This window comes from Microplitis demolitor, chromosome 1 (assembly GCF_026212275.2).
Source record: "Microplitis demolitor isolate Queensland-Clemson2020A chromosome 1, iyMicDemo2.1a, whole genome shotgun sequence".
Lineage (NCBI taxonomy): Eukaryota > Metazoa > Arthropoda > Insecta > Hymenoptera > Braconidae > Microplitis > Microplitis demolitor.
The window spans coordinates 16333298-16356183 of record NC_068545.1 but is presented as its reverse complement, the minus strand read 5'-3'; the positions used below and the strand labels follow the sequence as shown (position 1 = coordinate 16356183).

Sequence of the window (22886 nt, the reverse complement as noted above, 5' to 3'; positions counted from 1 at the left end):
CTACTCACCATTCATGGGAACGACACATCACATCGGGTCGTTGCGGTCCAACGAGAGAATCGCTTGTGGCCCAATCGTCGTTTTACGACTTCCGGGTGAGATCAACATCACATCTCTATATTCACTCTTTATAAAAGGTCCTTCGATTACGATGACTAATAATTAATCAAGTGTTTAAGAAAATTAAGTACTTTGCATTTATTCAATTTATAATATATTAAATTTTTTTTTTTAATAGAGTTGTTATCACAAGATATTTTAAATTGATTATAAAATAAATATGTTAATTTTTAAATGCGCAATGCCATTGAGTAGGATAAGATTTGCTTTACAACAGACAGGTGTCAACGAACCGTGTATATATTCTTAATTCATACATGTATATATACATATATATGTATGTATGAAATTCCTTTATCTTCATTTTTACTTTTTACTTTCCTTTTTTTTTTTTCATTTAGAAAACACCTGCCAAGTCTTGCAAGACGATAAGTAGTGACATGATTCAAAAATTTTTTTCTTGCCTATAAACGACAATCTTTGTTACCACAAGCAATAATAAATGAATGTATCATAGAATTTAAAGTGATAAAAAAGTGTACGAGCCTGACAAGATCAGAGCAATTTTGATTAGTAAGAAAAAGTTTGTCATTTCACGAATTGTCTGGTTGTCTCTTTTTTTTTTTCTTTCAACTATGCTTAGTTTTGATTTGAAATTAGGACACATGAATTTAGTTGCCAAAAGTGAAAAAAAATGGTATATATATATATATATATATATATATATATATATATATATATATATATATATATATATATATATATATTTGAAAAAAAACGCGAGAATAATACTAACAAATTCTGGAGAAAGAAATGTTTAGAAAAGAAAGGCGACGTGCAGCTCGACATTGCAGAGAAATCGCAATAGCAATGGTTGTCATTAATCTTCGAACGGACGGATATTATTTTAATTCTCGAGTCGCGGTCTCGAGTCGGTTTCCGAGAATATCGGCTTTTGTCCCTCCGCCGACGACTTAAACTTAAAAAGAGAGAAAGAGAAAGAAAATTGACCGAGTGATTTAATCTACGAATAGCAACCACATCTTGCTGGCCCATCGGCGCGCTACCTTTTTATTTTTATTTTATTTCATTCTTCACTAAACGGAGAACGAGTTACTCGATTGCTTGTGTGTAAATAACATGCACTACTCATTTACCAGTTGTTTATTTTTCTCTCTTTTTCGATTATTTTTATAGCATTTCGTTATCATTAATGTGATTACTGAAACTTGAACTTTGCACACAAACCACAAAAAAATTTATCTTTTTTGACGGCACATATACGAATTAATCCCATTGACTAAATTGCACACTTCAAGCGCGAACGCGCTGTGTGTGTCGTACGAACGAAATTACTTTTTCTATTAATTCACTTACGTTAAATCATCTCTACACTTTTCTGTTTATACTAAAATGGTTTTAATTGTGTACTAGTACAAAGACAATTTATTAAGAAATAATTTCGATTCAGAGTTAAGTCAATTCATTATTCTATTGATTTAAAATAACGTATTTTAATCCAAGAAACCAGTGCTGTCAATTGTCGTGTACGAATCTTCGGAAGCACGATCTCGCGAAAAATATAAAAAATTTGTCCAACTTTTTTTTAATTATCAATTACTGGCAGCAGCACTAATGTTACCGTAGGATTAAAAAATCGGTGTCTAAAAAAAGGGCAAAATATTTTTTTTTAGTTTTAAATGATTAAAATCAAACTGAAAGAAAAAATCAAATTAATAATTTCTAAGTTAAATAAAAATAAATTGTAATGAACAATTCCACTCAACTCTATTCTGTATCTAAAATAATTTTTTTTTTTTTTAACTTATCGGTTTATATTTTACATTATTTACTGCGTTACGCTATCGAAAAATGTGAAAAACAAAATACATAAATATATATATTAAGGGGAATCAAGGTTATCCGGTTAACTTTAAATGTGTGACGAAAATAAGATGATAATACAGAGCTCTAACATCTGAAGAAAATAAATATTAAAACCTCTCGTTTTTTATCCACATGGCCTTAATAGAATCAATATACTTATTAAAAATATAAAAAAAAAAAAACATTAATTATTAATTGAGGTAATGGTCAAAAATTAAAAAAAAAAAGTTAAATAATAATAATAATTAAAAGATAAAATGTGATCTAAATAAATATACTTTTTCGTTGATTTAGTCAGTTAACCTATCCGTTAAAGCATTCTATTATGCTGTTGTTGGTTCATATACTTTTTAGCCATGTGCTCTCACGCTGGGGACCCGCCGCCACGCAGAAGCGTTAGTAAAAAGCCCGCGAGAATAGAAGAGTATGTGGTAGAGGATAAGGAGAAGACAAAGAAGGAAAAAGAAAAAGAAATAACTATAGAGGGTTTGAGGAAGAACGAAATATTCCACAAGGCCAAACTCGCTTCACTGGAACAATTTTTATTAGTATACTGTTTGGAACGCGTCAAAGATACTTTTAGTTTTTAAACCAAATACCGAGTTATCATAATGACAAAACCCTCAATTTTATTTATTATCAGATAAAAATAAATTGTTTCCGCATTGCCGATTATTGTTGATGTTTCCCCACTTCCATGACCTTGACATCAATTTAAACAAAATTTTGCACTTTTCAAACGCGAACGCCTTCCGATTGAAATTATTTTTTCGACTAATTAACTCACGTTAAATCATCTCTACACTTTTCTGATTACACTAAAATGGGTTAAATTTTATACTAGTACAAGGACAATTTATTAAGAAATAATTTCGACCGAGTATTAAGTCGATTCATTATTCCATTGATTTTAAATAAATTATTTAAATCTAATAAACCATTGATATCAATTGTCTTACATGTTCGAATCTTCGGAAACGTGATAACTCACGGAAAATATAATAAATTGGTCTAGTTTCTTTTTTATTAGCTTTATATTTTTTTTCGTGAAAGCCCTTTTAAAAATCACTATCTAAATTTTTTTTGCTTAGTTGTAATTAATAAACAACTTAAAACCGGTAGTTCATTAAAAATTTATCTGCCATTTTTTATTTTTATTATTATAATTGCACGACTCATGATGCGAAGCATCAGAGAGTGCTTTACGATCGAAAAATTTTTTTCGCCTCACTTCGGCAACTATTTCTATTTTTTTTCTTGTTTTTCCTTCACCAGCTATTGTCAGTTAGCACTAGCGTGACAGTAGGTTTAAATTGAAAAAAGCAACACCTAAGAAAAAAAATTGGAATATTAAAAAAAAATTTTGAATAATAAAAATTAAACTGAAAGAAAAAACTCAGAAAAATTACAAAATAATAATATAATCAAAGTAATAATAAAAAAATAGATTACTAATAATTATTAGAGCGATTGAGATGTGCACGTTTCGAATTTCCAGCATTTTTTTTTATCCAAGATAACTTTGGTATAATTATATCTGTTTAATAAATTCAATTATTTATGCATTTAATATAAATAATTAAATAATAATAAAACATGAGTTATTTAGAGTTACTGCTAAATTGGCCGTATTCGACATTGGCCTGGAATGCGTAAACGGAAACCTGTTCTCAGTCTCATTCTCAGTATATTTAAACACAAACTATAAAATCATTAATGTCTCATAATAGACAAGTTAAAATATTAAATAATAATAGCAATAATTATATAAAAAAATAATAATATTATTTAAAAAAAAAAAAAATATACGTTAAAAAAAAGGTATCAACTAATTAATTAGTATATCGTTATAGCCCTGGTGTCTGGTAGCGTCGACTATAACAAGTTAGGGAATGACCGGAAACATCGTTATGTGGCTCACGATGAAATTACTGCGAGTTCTCTGAACTGATGAGGAATCGTGAATCGACGCTTCACTTAAACTATATAGTATAGTATATACTAATGCATAGGAATAAAATAGAGCCTTTCTTTATACTAGCTAAGCCTAAGCATAAGGACAGGTCAGAGGGAATATATAATGTAAGGAGAACGAATATAATATTAGGTAGCTTACGCATTGAAAGCATGTACCTATACATATATGTATGTATATAATATAATATAAACTAAATTCATATTCGACTTATTTCTAATACAAATACACTACCTAGTGTAGTGTCGTAGTTTTGAGTTTAGGGGAGCACTAAAAAGACCTTGGGTTCCCTGGGCCCCAACCGGATGATGTCGACCTAGTACTGACCCACTATAAAGGCACTTGCTATCCTGCTTTTTCACCAGGACAATCTAATACTACCCTCTCCTTCGGAAGAGCCCGCTAACCTACTCTGGCAAACACCGGCTCTCCAAAAACTCGCTTCGTTTTTTTCCATCTCTCTTCCTCTTTTTCTTTCTCTTGATCTCCCCCTTTTTCATTCACCCTCTCTAAATCTTCTCCCTCTTCTCTCTAAGCCACTCACTCTCGCCTTTTTTATCCCCAGCTAGCTCTCCAATACACCCTCAAAATAACGTCTGTGTACTTTACTTCTTTCTATCCATCCATCTTTCTTTATATACTTCTTTTATAGTCTCTCTTTCTCTTATGCACACTCATAGAGATAAGTGTGCTTGAGAGAATAACCAACTAGTAGTATAGCATAGCAACTGCTGTTTCTGCATTTCTTACCTTCAAACTCTATACTACAATATATATATATGTATAACGGGTGGCCCAATAACTTGCAAATTAACTTTAATGCTTATATATTATTTATTTGACAATCTTCTTTAAATATTATTTAACGACAAACATTTTTATTTTTCTTTTATCTACCGTGAGTTAACTTCACTAATACCGTTTGTTAGACAATTCGAAAAATCCATAGATTATTTTAAATTATAATTTGCGTGCATTCCAATTTTTAGTATACTGTAAGTTTATTTTTATTATGAATATGTGGATAAAGTAAAACAAATTTTACAGTGTATTAAAATATAAATGGTAATCAATGTCGTATATTCATTTTCGAAATATAGGGGAACGGTGTGCTATATAAGACACCATTGTTGAGACAAAAAAAAAGTTGTTTTTTGTTAAAAAAATGCTTAGTTTGTAAAAAAGAATGGGGCAAATTTATGTGCCTGGGTAGTGCGTTTAATTTAAAATTTTCAGTAAGAAACAAAATTAATTTTTCTTATGTTTATTTTTTTATTGAATACTGGTGAAAAATTGACTCTGCAGTAAAATAGATCACTAATCGAAATTTTTTTTTTTTCACAAACTAAGCATAAATTTTTCAAAAATAATAAAAAAAGATTACCGGTAATTAATAAAAATATTTATTTTTTTAGCAGTGACCCATTTTACCCCGGAGTCAACTCTTTTCAATTTTCAATAGCAAGACAAAGATTAAAAAAAAAAAAATTTTTTTTGGGTACTGAAAATTTGAAATTGCCTGCTGTCCCCTGAGCTTATCAACTTGCCCCATTCTTTTCTACAAGCAGCATTTTTTACGAGAAAAATTTTTTTTTGGCTTCAGAATTTTGTCTCATAGTTTATTTTGTCCCGCTTTTACATAAAAATAATCAATTGAATATAAATTATTGTATACTTTCAATTTTAATGAACAATATAAGAAAAAAAACAAATATTAAATTTTTATACTTCTATAAAATTTCTTATCCTGTATAAAACTTTATGTAAACAATAACCGCAAAGAGCATCGATTCCTTGGTCAAACAGAATAATTAATTAATCTATTTCCTTACTTGTAATAAGTATTACATACACCATAAGCTTTTGAATGCAACAATACTAAAAGTAAACTACTCAATGTAAGAATACCTAAATTAACAAAAAAATTTTTTCGAATTCTTGAAATAAACAATTTTATTTAGTATGGCAATAAATTGACAGTACAGTTCAAAAATGACTGATAGTTAACATAGATTTAATTTAAAAAAAACTTAAAGTACTATGAACGAGTAAACTCCCGCAAACGGGTAATTCTCTCTGTAAATCTGACCCAATAAAAACTTTACGAAATATTTACAAAAAAAACCTGTTGCACATTGAGACTACTTGCATAGAAACACTTGCAAATATTATTATAATATCTTGGGGTTGGTTTATAAGGGGACAATTTGATACGGAATGTTTCTGAGTAGCAATATAGTGTTAGTAGTAGTAGTTATCATATCTTTATCTGTACTTCTATTTATTAAATAATCATTTTTTCTTTTTTTTTTGTTTTTAAACCGCTCATTTTATTCATTTTTAATTTGTTAAAATTTATAGAATGCTTATTCATCCAATTAGCTTCAAATGTTTATGTTTTATTATCATCTATGTAAAGTAATTTATTATTTACGACTAATTATTATTATTAAAACATCATTTTCCTATTTTATAATTTTAATATTTTATTTAACAAATAACAAGTAAATTTTATACAACTAAATACAAATAAATAAATAATAAATTATTAGCAGCTGGTTGATGGTTTGAAAAAAAAAATGTAAAAGACTAGTAGTTCCTTTTTTTCATTCTTTATAACAAGCAGAAAAAGAAAAAACAACGTTAAGTTTTGCCCGTTAGGCATTAGAGCGCTATAAAGATGCAGAAAGCTAGTGACCAAGACCACAGATACGTTCACATAACCTCTTGATCCTGATTAGAATATGAGTAGAGCTCAACTAAGCAAGTAAGATTGTACTTAGGTATTCCTGCCCCTTGTTTCTATACTAAAGCTTGGCCACTCATTTGCTCTCTTTTTTATTCTTGCTTATACTACTTCAACCATTGCTGCTGCACGTGCAGCTTCCTGAATACACCCGGAAGCAAAGATGGTTTTCCGGTTCTGCATAACACATCATAGTAAACCGGTAACTACTGTATGCACATAAGTTGCTTTTCCATGAGAAACGGCTATTTCTTTTCATCATTACACTCAACTGACCACTGGTCTCCACAGATTATTATTTATTTGCATTATAAATAAAAAGTTATTATTTCCTATATTTATATTTTATCATACGATATTTGAATTTAATGAAATTTTTATTTTTAATAAACAATATTAAACTTATAATTTTATAATTTAATCAAATATTTTTTTTTCTCTTTTAATATACATGTGTTTAAAAGCAACGAGAAACCTGCAGTCACTGTGTAACTGCCCAAATATCACTAATATATTTATTAAATATATACAGAAAAAAAAGGATTTTTTACTGCAAAAAGTTTTTACTTGCACCAAGAAATTTATTACATTATAAATTGAATAAAAAAAATTTCTTGGAGCGAGAAAATATTTTTTTGCTCAAGAAATAATTTCTTGCGTCAAGTAATTTTTTATAGTTTTAAATAAATTTTTGTTTTCGATTCACAATGCAAAAAATTTCTTGGGGTAAGTAAAAATTTTCTTCAAGCGAGTAAAGATTTTTTGCGTCAACAAATCCTTTTTTTTCTGTGTGCACTCTTTTGGCTTTGAGAAGCTCCCTAAAACCAAAAGGGAGTATAAAAATCTGTCATTTTGGAATTCGTAACGCGATATAAATAGTATAGCTATGTTTTAAGTGACATTTCGTCATATTTAGTGACAGAAGAATTAAAATATTAATTTATTTAAAGAAAATAAATATGACCGTCTGTTTCCCGCGTAATTTAAATATAATTCGAATGAGATAGACAAATCGATTTATCTCAATACTTGGCAATAAAAAGAGCTTAAACTATGAAAAGGCACAAATTCAAGTCAATACCTTTCTAATGATATCAAATTTAATAACATTAACTTATTCTATCATATACATGGAGAAAAATATCAAGTGAATATGCCTATGCAGCACAGTAATATTTCCATTACTCTATAGTTTGTGTGCTGCCGCTCTTATACACAAACTATAGAGTAATGTAATTATTACTGTGCTGCATAGGCATATTTACTTGACATTTGTCTCCGTGTAGATATGCCGGGAACAAAATTTTCCTTATTCTCTTAATCATATAGATAATGATAAACACAAATATATAATTAGGTCTAGAACTATAAGGTAAAATTCTTCCCTTTGTTGGAGGGGAAAATGGCGATGCCCTTATTTTTATCACTTATTTCGATGAGATCAAAGTAAATTTATTGGAATGCGGGTGCAATATTTAAAGTATTTTACTTACAAATTTATCAAAGTTAATTATTTTTATCAGTTTGACTAACAATTATTTTAATATTATTTTCAGGATATATATATTTAGGATCTGCACTGGTTGTAGAACCATCAGTTGCGAGTGGATCAAAAAAACGGTGAGTTGAAAAAATAATTTATAATTATAATAATCAAGTGAAATTTCATATTTGGCGGTAAATCGCACGTAAACGTGAATTAGTACAGACACGCACTATTACAAAAAACTCAAAGATTCAAACTATAGAATTGCAGATAATGATAAAAAGTAATATTTTATTTTTATTTTTATTATTCAGCCAAACTGAACAAAGTAAGGTGTAGATTTAAAAAAAAAAATTTTTTTATTATATTTATATATTATCTTGATATACAACATTTAATGATTATTTATCACTGGCAGATACTTATCTTGAACAAAATGCAGTAGTTGATAATTTTTATAGCTCTCTTAAGAGGTTAAAAAACATTCAAGTATTGTAAGAATTACTGTTGTTCTAATAACGATATTTGGGAGCTGGTGCAACAACGATCAAAACGCGGCTTCCTCCCTCTCTGGTTTGCGAACCAAACGTTCGAAAAAGCGTGGCACCTGCTTTTTTCTGAGCTACTACTACTATACTCTTCATATTCCAAAACTAATGTAAGGGCGAGTAGTAATATATATATAGCTGCAAGAATTTGAAGAAAAAAATAAACGACAAAGAGCCAGTCGTATTTCGCTCGTGCCACACAACTGCGATCAATTATTTCTTTTTCATTCCTCTTTAATCCTCATCTTAATACTGACTCTCTTTTATTGTCCATTTTATGCCGACGAAAAAAAAATTTGAAAATTATTCAAATTCTCATTAATTATATTTCATTTGCAATATATGTTATAATTACCTCTAGCAATTAAAAATATTTCCGAAAAAATCAACTATTTACATAAAATATTTTTTGCATTCATCGAGTGGAAAACAAATTATGTACTAACAAAAAATATGCCATACGGTGATACCCGAAATGAAAAAATAGATTTTTTATTTTATTATAAGAATTAAATTATACACTGAAAAAAAAAAGTGTGGTTATCGTAACCATCTAAAGTATTATACTTATGGTAGATAGTTGTCATAACAAAACGCATCGTTGAATTGGCAATACTAAATTATTGCATCAACTATATAGTAAGTTATATCTTCAAACTCAAATAAAAGTATTTTCAATTCAATTATACACTGTAAATATTAAAATAAACTATCCTTTGGAGTGAATTTTACTCCAAGAGGATTAAATAAATACACAGTCATCCACTACGCATCACTCCAGATTCGATCCCTGTTCACTTCGCAAATATTTTACAGTGTACTATTTGGTGTTAATCTCTATCCTTAGTATTGCTGTTTTAACGATTCATATACATTGATTTCTATTATAGCAATCTATATTGTTAATAGTTTATAGCTACCATGTATGTATAAGTTGATTTAACAAAATATAGTTCGGGTGATATAGCAATCTAAACTTTACTACGTAAATAAAGTATTACTATATCAACAATCTACAATTCTTCAAACTTTGGATGGTTTTTAGTCTAACGCTATTGCTTTTACAGCAATAATTTTTTTTCAGCGTAAATAAATTTTAAAATAATTGAAATTATCGCTTTAGCAAGAGTAACATGATATATTTAAAAAAAATTTAGTTATCACACATCATTCTAGTCATTAGAATATAAAGCTGTGGAATTTTTTTTCCGATGCAATGTTAAATTTTCAAAGCTATTGAAAAAATTTTAAAATATTTTTAGAATTTTTGAATTCATTTTGACAAATCTATACTTCATTCTGTCTGCCGGATGGCATATTTATTTTATTTATTTTTTTTTACCCCTTCATACTAATTTTTTTGTCATGTTCTTCTTATCTTATTCAAAAATACATATGTATAATAGATATGTATCACTTAATTCTTTGTTATTCAAGATATAATCTTGTTAGCATTAATTCGCAAAATTAGTATGCTTGTAAATATATGGTGCAAATAATCTTGTAGATTTAAACTGTATCATTTAGAATCTTATAATTACCGAATATAAAATGCTTCATTAAGTATATTCACCACGATTTTTTTTTATTAAAAATATAATATTTTTTTTTCTTTTACTATCATTGATAAATTGTTATTCGATTTAGTTTATTTAAATTGACATATGCGTTTTATTTTCATAGTATCGTCAGCCCCGATCTTTTAAATAAATTATTAAAAAAGAATTAACAATAACGACTGAAGTGGTGAAAAAGACATATTGAATATCGAAGAAGTTAAAAAAATAAATAACATTAATAGATAACAATAATAGATAGAGCGAATATATACAGTATCATAACAAGAATATAATGGGCAAGCTAGTCGAACCAGTAGTTAAACTTGTATCATTTAATACATTAAGAGATAGAACTCATTCTGTTAGTTGGTTTCTATACAACTTTTCTTTCGCCCTCTCGACTATGCAACATTACCAATACATGGTTAAATGATAATTTCCATATAAGCCAATATGTTTGAAATCTAAAGCACAACCTGAACTACGAGAACAGGATGGACAATGAAAAGTAGATAGAGAGAAATAAGTTGAAAGTGGTTAACTGGCATTCGAGAACTAGTTTAAATTAGGGATTCGCCCTTTTCATTGAAACCAACGACACTGTCAGTGTATTCTATAGTTACTTTCTCACTCATTTTCTATCATAATTTTATTCGTTATGTACTATTTTGCTCAACTAAACATTCCGCGTGAATTTAGAATTGAGTGTGAGAACTAACATCAAAACTTTGTATACGTCAATCATGTGAAGTGAACTGCAACGCTTCACCCAAGTCAACTTTACACAATATAACTTTTAATATATTTAAAGTCTATTTTTTAACCATTAACTTTTTTTTAACCCTTTAGTAAAGTATGCTGAAGTATTTAAAAATAATATATTTTATTTTTAAAAAATACTTTTTATCAAAGAAAAATAATTTTTAATTGAAAACGATTTTACAACACGTCTATCTACTCAAAGAAAGATGAGTAAAATTTTAATAGTCACTAGTTTATTGTTGACATAAAATTACTATATTTATATTTATATTATTTATTAACCAGGATTATAATTTATTGGAAAATAGCATAATTTTTCATTTGCAAGTTTTCCAATTTAAATAACATACAAAAAATATTTTTTTACACTCTTCTTCACCGCAACCTGTCAAGAAATTTTTTCTGAACTTAGATCATAAATAATTCTTACAGAGCATAAAATTCTCTAAAAAAAAGTCTTTTGCGACAAGATTTTCTAACAGATATTTTTATCACGTCATGAGTCCTAAAGGTGAATTTATATAAAAATTTATTTTTAATTGCATTCAAGTGCTAAACTATTGACCGTATGAAAAAAGTCAAACGACAATTTTGTAGAGCTCATTAAGCTTAACAAATTCGATGCATAGTACTCAATTCTGCTAGCAATAACTCAACAGTTATGAGCTATTAAATATAAATTTTTGAATAAAGATATTAATAAATACAAACTAAAGTTCGAAATTCAAGTTTAAAGAAAAATAATTCACTAGCTGCTTTAAGAGCACATTGAAATTTAAAAAATCGAATCATACTACTTCACTGAAAAGAGAAAGATTCACGGAAATTATAAATCAATTCTGTATTTATAAATTTAAAATTTATTCTAATGATTATAAAACAAAAGTATTAATAATTTATCAACAGAATAAAGTTATCAATTATGATAACTATTATGAGTATTATTAATGAATTTCAGTCATTACATTAGCCTAAAAGAAATGACTTTATTTATGTTTTATATAGTTTTCATTGACAAAAAAAAAATAAAAATCTAGAAATCGATTAGAGTTGCGGGGTAGCCCCAAAACTTCCTGTTGTTTTTTTTGATGTTATCTCGGATTACATTGGTGTTTTTAAACTTAAAAACAGGCACGTGTCATATTGAACTCGGAAAATCAAAGACACCGAAAATAATTGATAAACAAGTGTTCTTAAAATTTTTATTCACGATTATGTTCAATTAAGTCTATGTACTCAGGCAGAAATCCATTTATAAGTGATTAATTTAAGGATTACAATGAGTTTTGACTGAGATCAGTGCGTTAGTATATAAAATATCCGAGAAAATCGTTAAAAGCGGTGTTTTTTCAATTTTTTTTGTTGGTAATATTATTTAAAGTAAAGAACAACCCATATAAAAATTTTTTTCAATTCTTGAGCAAGCCTGCTCTCAAGATCGATAAGTGCTAGTGTCTTTTTCACGTATGAGTCTTACTACAGATACTTGTGGCCAGATTTAAATTGCAAGCTTAGTGCAAGCCTTACACAAGAAATTTGTTCCAGATTATAACTCAATTCTGGAGGAAGACTATAGTTAAAGATAGTTGTACATGGCTTGCTCAAGAATTGCTCAAGGCTCGAAATTGACCTTGAACTTTGAGCAGATCTTGAGCAAGCCATGCGTAAGTACCTAATGTAAGTTACTGGTGCAAGAAATGCGTCAGACACTGTTTCATTGCACGTGTTCAAGATATCTTTAATATTCTTGCGTACGATACCATGAGAAAGACATAGACAAATCTTGACATAGGTTTCTTGACACACGATCCTGCGAAAGACACATACGTAGAAAAAGGCACTAGGAACTAGGGGTCTTGCTCAAAATACTTACTCCAAAATCTTGCTCAAACACATGCTACTAGAAAAATCGCAGTACATTATGTGGTGATCGATAGACACCATAAACAAGACTTGGTATGATTTTGAACACATTTTAGTATATTATATTATGATATATCCGGGTAAAATGATATAAAATTTTATGTTTTCAACTGTTCGTCGTCGATATCTATTAAACTTATCAACCGATTTTGATGTTCAATGTGACAATCGGTGCGTTTTATTAAGTTGTAGAGCCGGCTAAATTGTAGAAATGATTGGTTCAGTCGTTTCAAAGATATTCGCGAAAAACTGTTTTTTTATCATTTCTTTCTCCAGCGTTATATCTTAAGCGGTTTAACTGATTGATATGGTTAAGGCAGTAATCGATGCATTTTACTGAGTTCTAACGCTGATTAGATTTTGAAGTCGATTGTTCGAGTCGTTTCGGAGAAATTAAAAATAAAACTAAAATAAACATTTTTTTTCGTAACTCTCAAATATCTTCGAGTCTACTTGATCAAACGATCTAAATTTTTCAGGAAAGTTGACGGCTGACAAACTCTTTTGATTGCCGGAAGAACCGTTCAAGTCAGTTAATTATTTCAAAAATTATAAAAAGCTTACACACACACGCACAAGCACTCGGACATCATTCTGAACATAGCTTCCTAGGAACTTTCTTTTTTTTGAAAATTTTCAATTTTAATAGCGGGAACTTAGAAAAAAAAAATTTAATAAGAATTCAATATCGTTGAATTATTTACTTTTCAATGAAGTAGTATTAGTCGATTTTAAAAATTTCAATGTGATTTTAAAGCAGCTAGTGAATTATTTTTCTTTAAACTTGAATTTCAAACTTTAGTTTGTATTTATTAATATCTTTATTCAAAAATTTATATTTAATAGCTCATAACTGTTGAGTTGTTGATAGAATAATTAAGTACTATGTAACGAATTCGTTAAGCTTAATGAGCTCTACAAAGTTGTCGTTTGACTTTTTGCATACGGTCAATAATTTCGCCCTTTAATGCAATTAAAAATAAATTTTTATATAAATCCACCTTTAGGACTCATGATGTAATAAAAATATCTGTTAGACGATTTTGTCGAAAGCGTCTTTTTTTTAGAGAATTTTATGCTCTGTGAGAATTAATTATGATCTACGTCGAGAAAAAATTTCTTCACAGATTGCAATGAAGAAAAGTGTGAAAAAATATTTTTTGTATGTTATTTACATGGGCAAACTAGCAGATGACCTAGCTGGCGACCTCTTAAAATAGTAGTTAAGGGCTCAAATTTTGACCAAATTTTTTTTCCTACACATTCTACAGGATTTTTAGTCAACACCGTGAAAAAAAATATTGCTCTGAATCGAAATACTCTAATATATATATTAAGTGGTGGTTAATAAATGTATTCATAACTTTTTTTAAAAAAGTTACAATACATGGTAACAAAGTTGAGTATCCATATGTTTGATGTGCAACCACGAGAAACTCAGGCGTGTGGAAATTCTGTACAGTAGCATAAAACCACACAATACAATGTAGACACGTGCGTGCATCATTATTGAAACTTTGCATGTGCATCGTTCGCAATGCAACAGACCCTTGTTCACCATAAGCATTATCTGTACCCACCTTAAGTAACTTAAGGTATACATAACCACTTTTACAAGTTGTATGTAACATTTCAATGCATAATAGTAAGTACAAATACCTCGACAAGTATACCACAGTGAAGCAATACAGGGGTTTGCATTTTATGGATTAGCATAATAATGCAATAAGTGCATCCCTAGTTTGATACACGAGTCAATTACATTGAGTTAGCTTTTGATAAAGTCTCTTTTATCCAACAAAATGTTAAACCCTTTAGATTTTACTTTACTCTTTTCTTCCGGTACTGCAAATTGTAAGGGGATTTATTACATACACTTTACTCAATTGCGCAAGGTGAAAAAGCTGTTAGTAATCCCCTTACAGTCATTTTACATTCACTACAATTGATATTTTCAGTGTACACCTATCATTTTAAAACATACATATGGATTATTTATTTAAAATTATTTGATTAATTTTTAGATATTTAACTCCTATAGATGGCATTCCGTTTGAAAAAATATAAAAAATTTACATTGAATATGTGATATTATCTTGCGCTGCAATGTATATATATATATATATATATATATATATATATATATATACATATATATATATATTAGGGTGCTTCGTTTCCAGCGAAAGTATTTTTTTTGTTGCTCATCAAGCAAAATATTGTTCTTTATGCTTAAACAAAAATTTCTGCTAAGTTTGAGCTCTTAATTCCAATCCTAAGTATTTTCCATTTGATTTCCAAGATTTCCCATTTAAAATATACGTAAATTAAATTATTTTTTTTTTAACTTTCTAATACTTAGCGGCGTTTTATGATATCGACGCGGTTTTGGTCGCAAATTGTAGGGCATTTGGTGTTCTTCAAAAGTGCCCATAGTATCTTAGCTGTAATCCCAGCTGTTTCACTTGTGTCCACTGCGGAAGTCATTTTTCGTATGAAATTGACCTTTATTGGCTTGCAGAACGTATACCAATGAATGCACACCAAAAATGTAAGTGGGAATTTTATAGGAAATTCTATTCCCTTCAAAAAAAGGCATGTGCGTCGAGTCGCTAAAGTCCATAGTTTCCGAGTTATAGGAATTTTAATAATTTAAAAAATATAATATTAAAAAAAAACAATGACAATTGATATTTTATTTTTTAAATTATTAATATCACTATAACTCGGAAATTATGGACTTTAGCGACTCGACTCATATGACTTTTTTTGAAGGGAATAGAATTTCCTATAAAATTCCCACTTACATTTTTGGTGTGCATTCATTGGTATACGTTCTGCAAGCCAATAAAGGTCAATTTCATACGAAAAATTACTTCCTCAGCGGACATCAGTGAAACAGCTGGAATTACAGCTAAGTTACTATGGGTACTTCTGAAAAACACTAAATGCCCTACAATTTGCGACGAAAACTGCGTCGATATCAGAAAACGCAGCTGAGTATTAGAAAGTTAAAAAAAAAAAAGTAATTTAATTTACGTGTATTTTAAATGGGAAATCAAATAGAAAATACTTAGGATTGGAATTAAGAGCTCAAACTTGGCAGGAATTTTTGTTTTAGCATAAAAGCAATATTTTGCTTGATCAGCAACGAAAAAAATACATTCACCGGAAATGAAGCACTCTAATGCATATATATATATCGACGTCCGATTGCATTTTTCTTTTAAACTGAACAAATTATTAAAGAAAAGATGATGATTTATAATATTAAAATTCAAAAGTAAACGACAAAACTAGTTGTATAACAGTTATTAGCTAAACTAATAATAGCTTAACCACATTTCATATTCATCTTACCTACAATTATAGTTATAACCAAATGACAGTATATGTTATTATAATATTTATCTATTCAACACTAGGTATATCTATTATAATACTTAGGTTAATATCTATAATATCAATAACTATACTTGGAGTTTCGCAACCACACTACAAATACTTTGATTACTATTTCCTGTAGTATTGGTAGTTGTCTATACAATCACTTTTGCTACTTAGTCTGGTATATATATATATATATATATATATATATATATATATATATATATATATATAATACAAGGTATAATGGTAGAAAAATGGCTAGATGAACATGAAATAATTTTATTAAACGATGGGAAACTAACACACTTCTCCACGGTGATTAGAGAAACTAGCATAATTGACCTTAGTATTTGTTCACCAAGCATAGCCCATCTTCTTAATTGGGATGCAGACGATAATCCACAAGATAACGACCATTATCCTATTTACATTCGAACACATAAAAAAGTTGATTCAGAATACATAAGTCTCCAAACACCTGTATGGATCCTCATCAAGGCGGATTGGAGCTATTTCACGTACTTAATAGATGAGTATGTGCTATCCGTACAAGATACTGCACATATTGACCTAACGGGCTTTAATTTATTAGAGAACCACTAAAACAATAAAAGCGGTCGCCCATCAAGCAATACCTATTAAGAATGACCAACCGTGCAAGAATAGAAAAGTACCTTGATGGAATAGGAACTGTGAATCAGATATCAAAGCAGCTAAAAATGCTTTCTATCGATATAAGACTAATAAAGCCGATAAGTTAATGATTGAACGTAAAAAGCTTAAAGCCAAAACTAGACGCACGCTTAAAACAAGCAAAACTGAGACATGGAAAAACTACGAGAAATCACTGAATGTTCAGATCCCTACATTGAGAAAAAAGCGCATGGTTATGGTAACTAGAAAGGGATGGAAATAAAAAAATAGTCATCTTAATTAATATTTCTAGTTTCTTGAACTATATCATAGTGCCCGAAACTATTTGAAAGTAGTAGTTTTATCTAAGCATTTGCTTTGTTGTAGTAACTATTTAATATTATTTCTCAGAACTTATACTTCAGCAGAATCACAAATGTTTCAGCAATTGTACAATAATTGTACAATTATAATTTCATTAATTTAGCATCATTTAAGTCGTCGACGGATATAATTAAGGATTTTTCTTCATTATTTTTTTGTAATAAGAATAGCATTTTTTACTTAGTTACGTTCGCTATTGTCATTGTTCATTGAACTATAACACAGTTAAAACAACTATGATATCATCGTACATTTTAAACTATATATTAGTTATCTGAACTGAGGGTAGTAATGGCGGCTTCATTGAACTATGTTTTTCATAGTTCAGAAAACCAGTTTTTTCTCTCAGTGTACGAAGTATATTTAGAATAATATCAAACGTATACAAAGCTCCAAGAGATTCAGCTTCACTAAAGTCTTATTGAACAAGAATATAGAAGCTATAAGTTCACCACAAGAGATACTATTCAAACCACCACGCTACGCCTTGCCATTGGGACATTTAAATCAAATCCCAATCATAGAATATTAGCTGAACTCACTCATAATACACATTCAAGAAGAAATAGAAAAGTACAGAAGTATCTACAAAGAATTAATAATAGCGTTGATACCAGCTCACGTTAGGATAACAGGAAATGATACCGCTGATACTGCAGCCAAAAAAGCCACTCAACTACCTGAAAAGTATCGAAAAGTCATAATAAATAATTTAATTTTTTTTCTATCTGTTATATTTTCCTTATGCATCAGACGAGTGTGATTAATTCATTAAATGACAAGTACAGAAAAAAAACAATAAAGAAAAAAAATACTATGCCGACATTGGCGCTAACCGTAAGATGCATCGCTTCCTCTTCCAGTAGTCCATGCACTTCAAGCTTCCCGCTTTCCCCCTCGAACTTTAACGGGCAATTGTCGGATACGGCGCGTGCCAACCTCGTGCAATTCCCCTACTCTAACCACTCCCCCGACGTGTTGCAGCTTCACCCTTTTCGCGAACGCACGCTCATCTTTTACATCATTCACATTCTCATTCTCTTTTTATTTCTGACTCTCTTCATTCAAGTTTAATCTCAGTGCTTCTCCCACTATTATGCACTCTGCACTTGTTGCATCAAAACTAAGCGCATGCTCTTTCAAATAATCCAGATAAAAAAGAAAACAATTCATATAATGTTATAGTTAAAATGAATATTGTACGTGATATCTTATTTAGTTACAACATTTTACAGTGCAATATTCATACTATACAATTTCTCAGAAGGGTCGTTGAATCTTAATTTTATGAAACTACATAAAGATTATTTGAATTTATACCTGAAGCTTTTCGAAGTTTTAAAATATTTGATTTCTACCCTGAGTAAAATTATAATTTTTCACGAAAAATTCACTCTGGGCTAGAATTAATATTTATTATTCATCATTACATAAGATAATTCGAAAATAATAAAGAATATATATATATATATATATATATATATATATATATATATATATATATATATATATATATATATATATATATCTGTCCTTTTTTAGTTTCATACTTATATCGGCTCAAATGTAAATTTAACTAAGCTTAAGGTTTATGGATCATTTATATTATGAGTAAAATTTAAATATCTATGAACATCATCTGTCTCGCACGACTTTATAAGATTTCATTTATTGTATTCTTTTAAAAAATAAACTGTCTATATTCTAGCGCGTTGGCACGTAAAGAAGCAGAATAACAAACAATGTAACAAAAAAAAAAACTAGACTCACACAAAAGTTTTAGAAATGAAGAGTTTCATCTATTCTATTCCCCTGTTTCAATGCATGTATAATATATTGTTTATTCTTTTCTTAGGGGAGTTGCAACGAACTTCTTAGTTACAAAAGCTTCGAACCTACATATTCACATATATATTTACTTTAAGTATTACTTCAAGCAATACTTGTATGTCATAACCTTGACGATTAAACAAGTTAGTAACATGCATCTACACTTTCTCATCACTTCTATCATGTTTATCAAAAAAATTTAAGAATATTGACAAATACACCATACAAAATTTGAAGTGCGAACGCTGATTCAATTCGGAGTTAAGTTGAAGTGAATGTGAAACGGATGATGTTTATTTATATGATTCTCGTCGGAGTGTACCATACGTTTATCGAAAGGTTTAATTCCTAATCTATTTAGAGGGAGGAAAGTCGTTCTTTTCTTTTATGAGAAAACAAATGGTTAAATTTAGCGCATGCGGCATTCTTCCCACAAACAGAGGCAAAAATATAAACTTTCAGGTGCAGATATGGTAAAAAATAGTATGCACACTACGGAGAAAGGTAGGATGTCCCAATCCGCATGTTTGCCTCCCACGCCGTTCGTTCAGATCGGCGATTACACACATGGACTGAAATTCCCTACTTTTCTCCTTTGGTGTGTAGTATACTACTTTTCTTTGTTATATGAATATTCTGTTGGAGACAATAAAACAATATGCATACAGAATAAAGTTGTTCCCAGTATTATTGATTTTTTTAACTTCCCTCTAAGAAAATCGACGATTTTCAAAAAATTCGGGTAGTTATTGTTTTCGCCCCGATTTGCGAAAATTGAAATTTCATCAGATGTCAACGTTTCGAGATCCTAGGAAGCTATTCTGACTATTTTTAGAATGATGACTGAGTATGTGTGTAAACTCTTTGTAACTTTTTAACTAATTATTCGATTTTAATGGTTTTGGTGGCAATCGGCAGAGCTTGCTAGATATCAACTTTCCTGCAAATTTTACATCAATTAGTTCTTTTAGTTTTTTCAAATTTTTTTTTTTAGTTTCTTCAAAATTTCTAAAAAACGACTGGATCGATCAACTCCAAAATCTAACCAGCGTTAAAACTTGACGAAATGTGTCGATTTCCGCCTCAACCATCAAAATCAGTTTATTCATTCGCAAGAGTGGGAGAAAGAAATGCTAAAACGGTTTTTTCTAAATATCTTCGAGACGGTAAAACTGATTGACTTCAAAATCTAGTGAGCTGTAGAGCTAAATAAAATACGTCGATTGTCACATTGAACGTCGAAATTGGTTGATTCGATCAAAATATGTCAGCGTCGAAAAGTTTGAAAAATAACATTTCATATTATTTGTCCCTGATAAATCATCATATAATGTACTAAAATATATTCTAAATTATACTTACACTTTGTCTTTATGGCCTCTTAAATCACTGTACATACATTAATCTATCTCGTTTGTTAATTCAAATCACATTACCAACTAAAAAATTGAAAAAACACCGTTTTTAATATTATTTTCAAATATTTTATATATTAACGCTTTGATCTGAGTCAAAACTCATTTTGGTCTTTATTTTAATCACTTACATTGATTTCTAACGGAATAGATATATTTTGTTGAATATAACTGGGATTAAAAATAAAAAAAACCAGTTATTGATGATTTCCAATCCATACATTTTCAAACTTCAACATGAAACGTAACGTGTTATAACTTGAAGAGCTCATGAAAAGCAATCGTATGTAAGACTATTTTCGAGCTCGAAGAGCTCGAAAACAGCGGGAAGTTTTGGGGCTGGCCTGCGGCGCCGACCGATGCCCATATTTTTTTTTCTCAAATCGCCTTATTTTGGTGACTACTTTTACTTGGATTTGACTTATCGATAATTGAAGAAAACTCATCATTAGTACAATAGTTGAACGAGAGTTTGTTGAGAGAGTCATAAAGATAAAACTTTTTCAAAAATAACAGACACGAAAAGAAAAAAAATCGATTTCAACACATTCTGCATTCAGAGTGCGTCTTCGGAGAAAGAAGAAATGAAAAAAAAAAAAAAAAAAAAAGAAATCTGTCTATCGGTTGGCCCTGGGGGCCAGCCCCAAAACTTCCCACTGTTTTGAGCTCCTTGAGCTCGAATATATATACTAAAAAAATATTACTGTAACAGCAGTAACGTTAGGTTATAGTGATTATCTTAAGTTTGCAAAATCGTGGATTATCAATATTGCAATACGTATTGCCATATTGTCAATATATATTGATATATTTACAATAAGGATTACTGTATTAACCATTCGCATTACTACATTAACAATTAGGATTGCTATAGCAATTTATATGAATAGTTAAAACAGTAATACCAAGTATGAATATATCCATTAAACAAAACATTGTATGGGTAACATATTATCTAACCTCCACGCAAATAAAGTATTATGATATTAGCAATCTACGATTTTGTAAACTTAAGATGGTTACTATAAGCCAATAACGGTATTGCTCTTACAGCAATATTTTTTTTCGATCTAGGAAATAATAAGAAATTATTTATAATTCATAATTTTCATCTTTGTTATACATAATTTGTTTGGAGAATCGATGTCTAATTTTTTCAATGATTGGTTCAGAATGAAAAAAAAAAACTTATTTCAAAGTACGTGTACACTAGCATTCATTAATCAAATGAATATTTAAAAAATTATTTTATCAATATATTTATCAGGGTTGCAGAAAATGCATTTTTTTAAATGCATTTTCGATATGTTTGATTAATTAAAAATAAATGTTTAAATTTGAATTATTTTAATTATTAAGTTTTTTTATAATTAAGTATTTTATAAGGTAGTAATTATCCATTTTTGTCTAAATTCAATAACTACGATAAGATAGATACGTCATTTTTTATTTAATTAAAAATTAAAATAACTTACATTTTCCATTTTTTTAAAAATAAATTAATTACATTTTTTCCATAATCCATTTTTCGGAAAATGAAAAATGTAAGTAGTGTCATTAATTCTTTTTTTGTTAATTAAACACCAAAACTCTAGATAGATAGATTTATTCAATGTGTAGATAATTATATACATCTTTGTACATTTTTACATATTAACTTTAATTTCACGTATTTTTCCTTTGCTTTGTTCTTAACTTATATATTTCTATTCTTCCCAATAAACACCCACACATTAGTTAATTACTTTATATTTCATTATTTCAAAACTTTTTGTTCCTAACTTTTCTTTGGTATCTTTCTCACAGCTCTCTTTTTTAATTTGCGCTTTATCCTTATTACATCTCTTCCCCTTTCGCCTTTTTCTTCGTCACTTCTTGAAATCTTCTTATGTACTCACATAGCTCCTTTTCGGGCTCACCTCTTAATGTTTGCATGAGTAGCCAGTCGGAATCTGCCTCCCACTTATCCTTCATCCATTCATTCACCCACTCTTTCGTTTCATTTTTCACCCCTCTTTGAGCCTCTCTACATCTGAGGATGTGCTCTAGCGTTTCTTTTACATTACTTCACGCTCTGCATGACCAGTTTCTGAATCCTTTTTTCCTGCCTCGTCTATATTCCCGCACCTGAATCTGCACTATATTTTCTTTACCCACGTCAGTATCCTCTTATCCATCCAGTAGGGCTCAAACACTAAAATACTAATATTTATTCAATTAATAAAAGATGAATAATTCAAACTATTTGAATCATTCATTTTTTTAATGATCACAATTGTAATTTTTTT

General features: G+C 29.2%; 1 protein-coding gene across 1 annotated transcript in view; it reads left to right on the top strand.

The window, feature by feature from the left end:
- LOC103574406 (insulin-like growth factor 2 mRNA-binding protein 2) overlaps positions 1-22886 on the top strand; it is a 90420-nt gene that overhangs the window by 7463 nt on the left and 60071 nt on the right. Inside the window, exon 2 of the mRNA XM_014440781.2 lies at positions 8225-8288. Within this exon, the coding sequence (XP_014296267.1) occupies positions 8225-8288 (64 nt within the window). The remainder of the gene's footprint in view (positions 1-8224; positions 8289-22886) is intronic.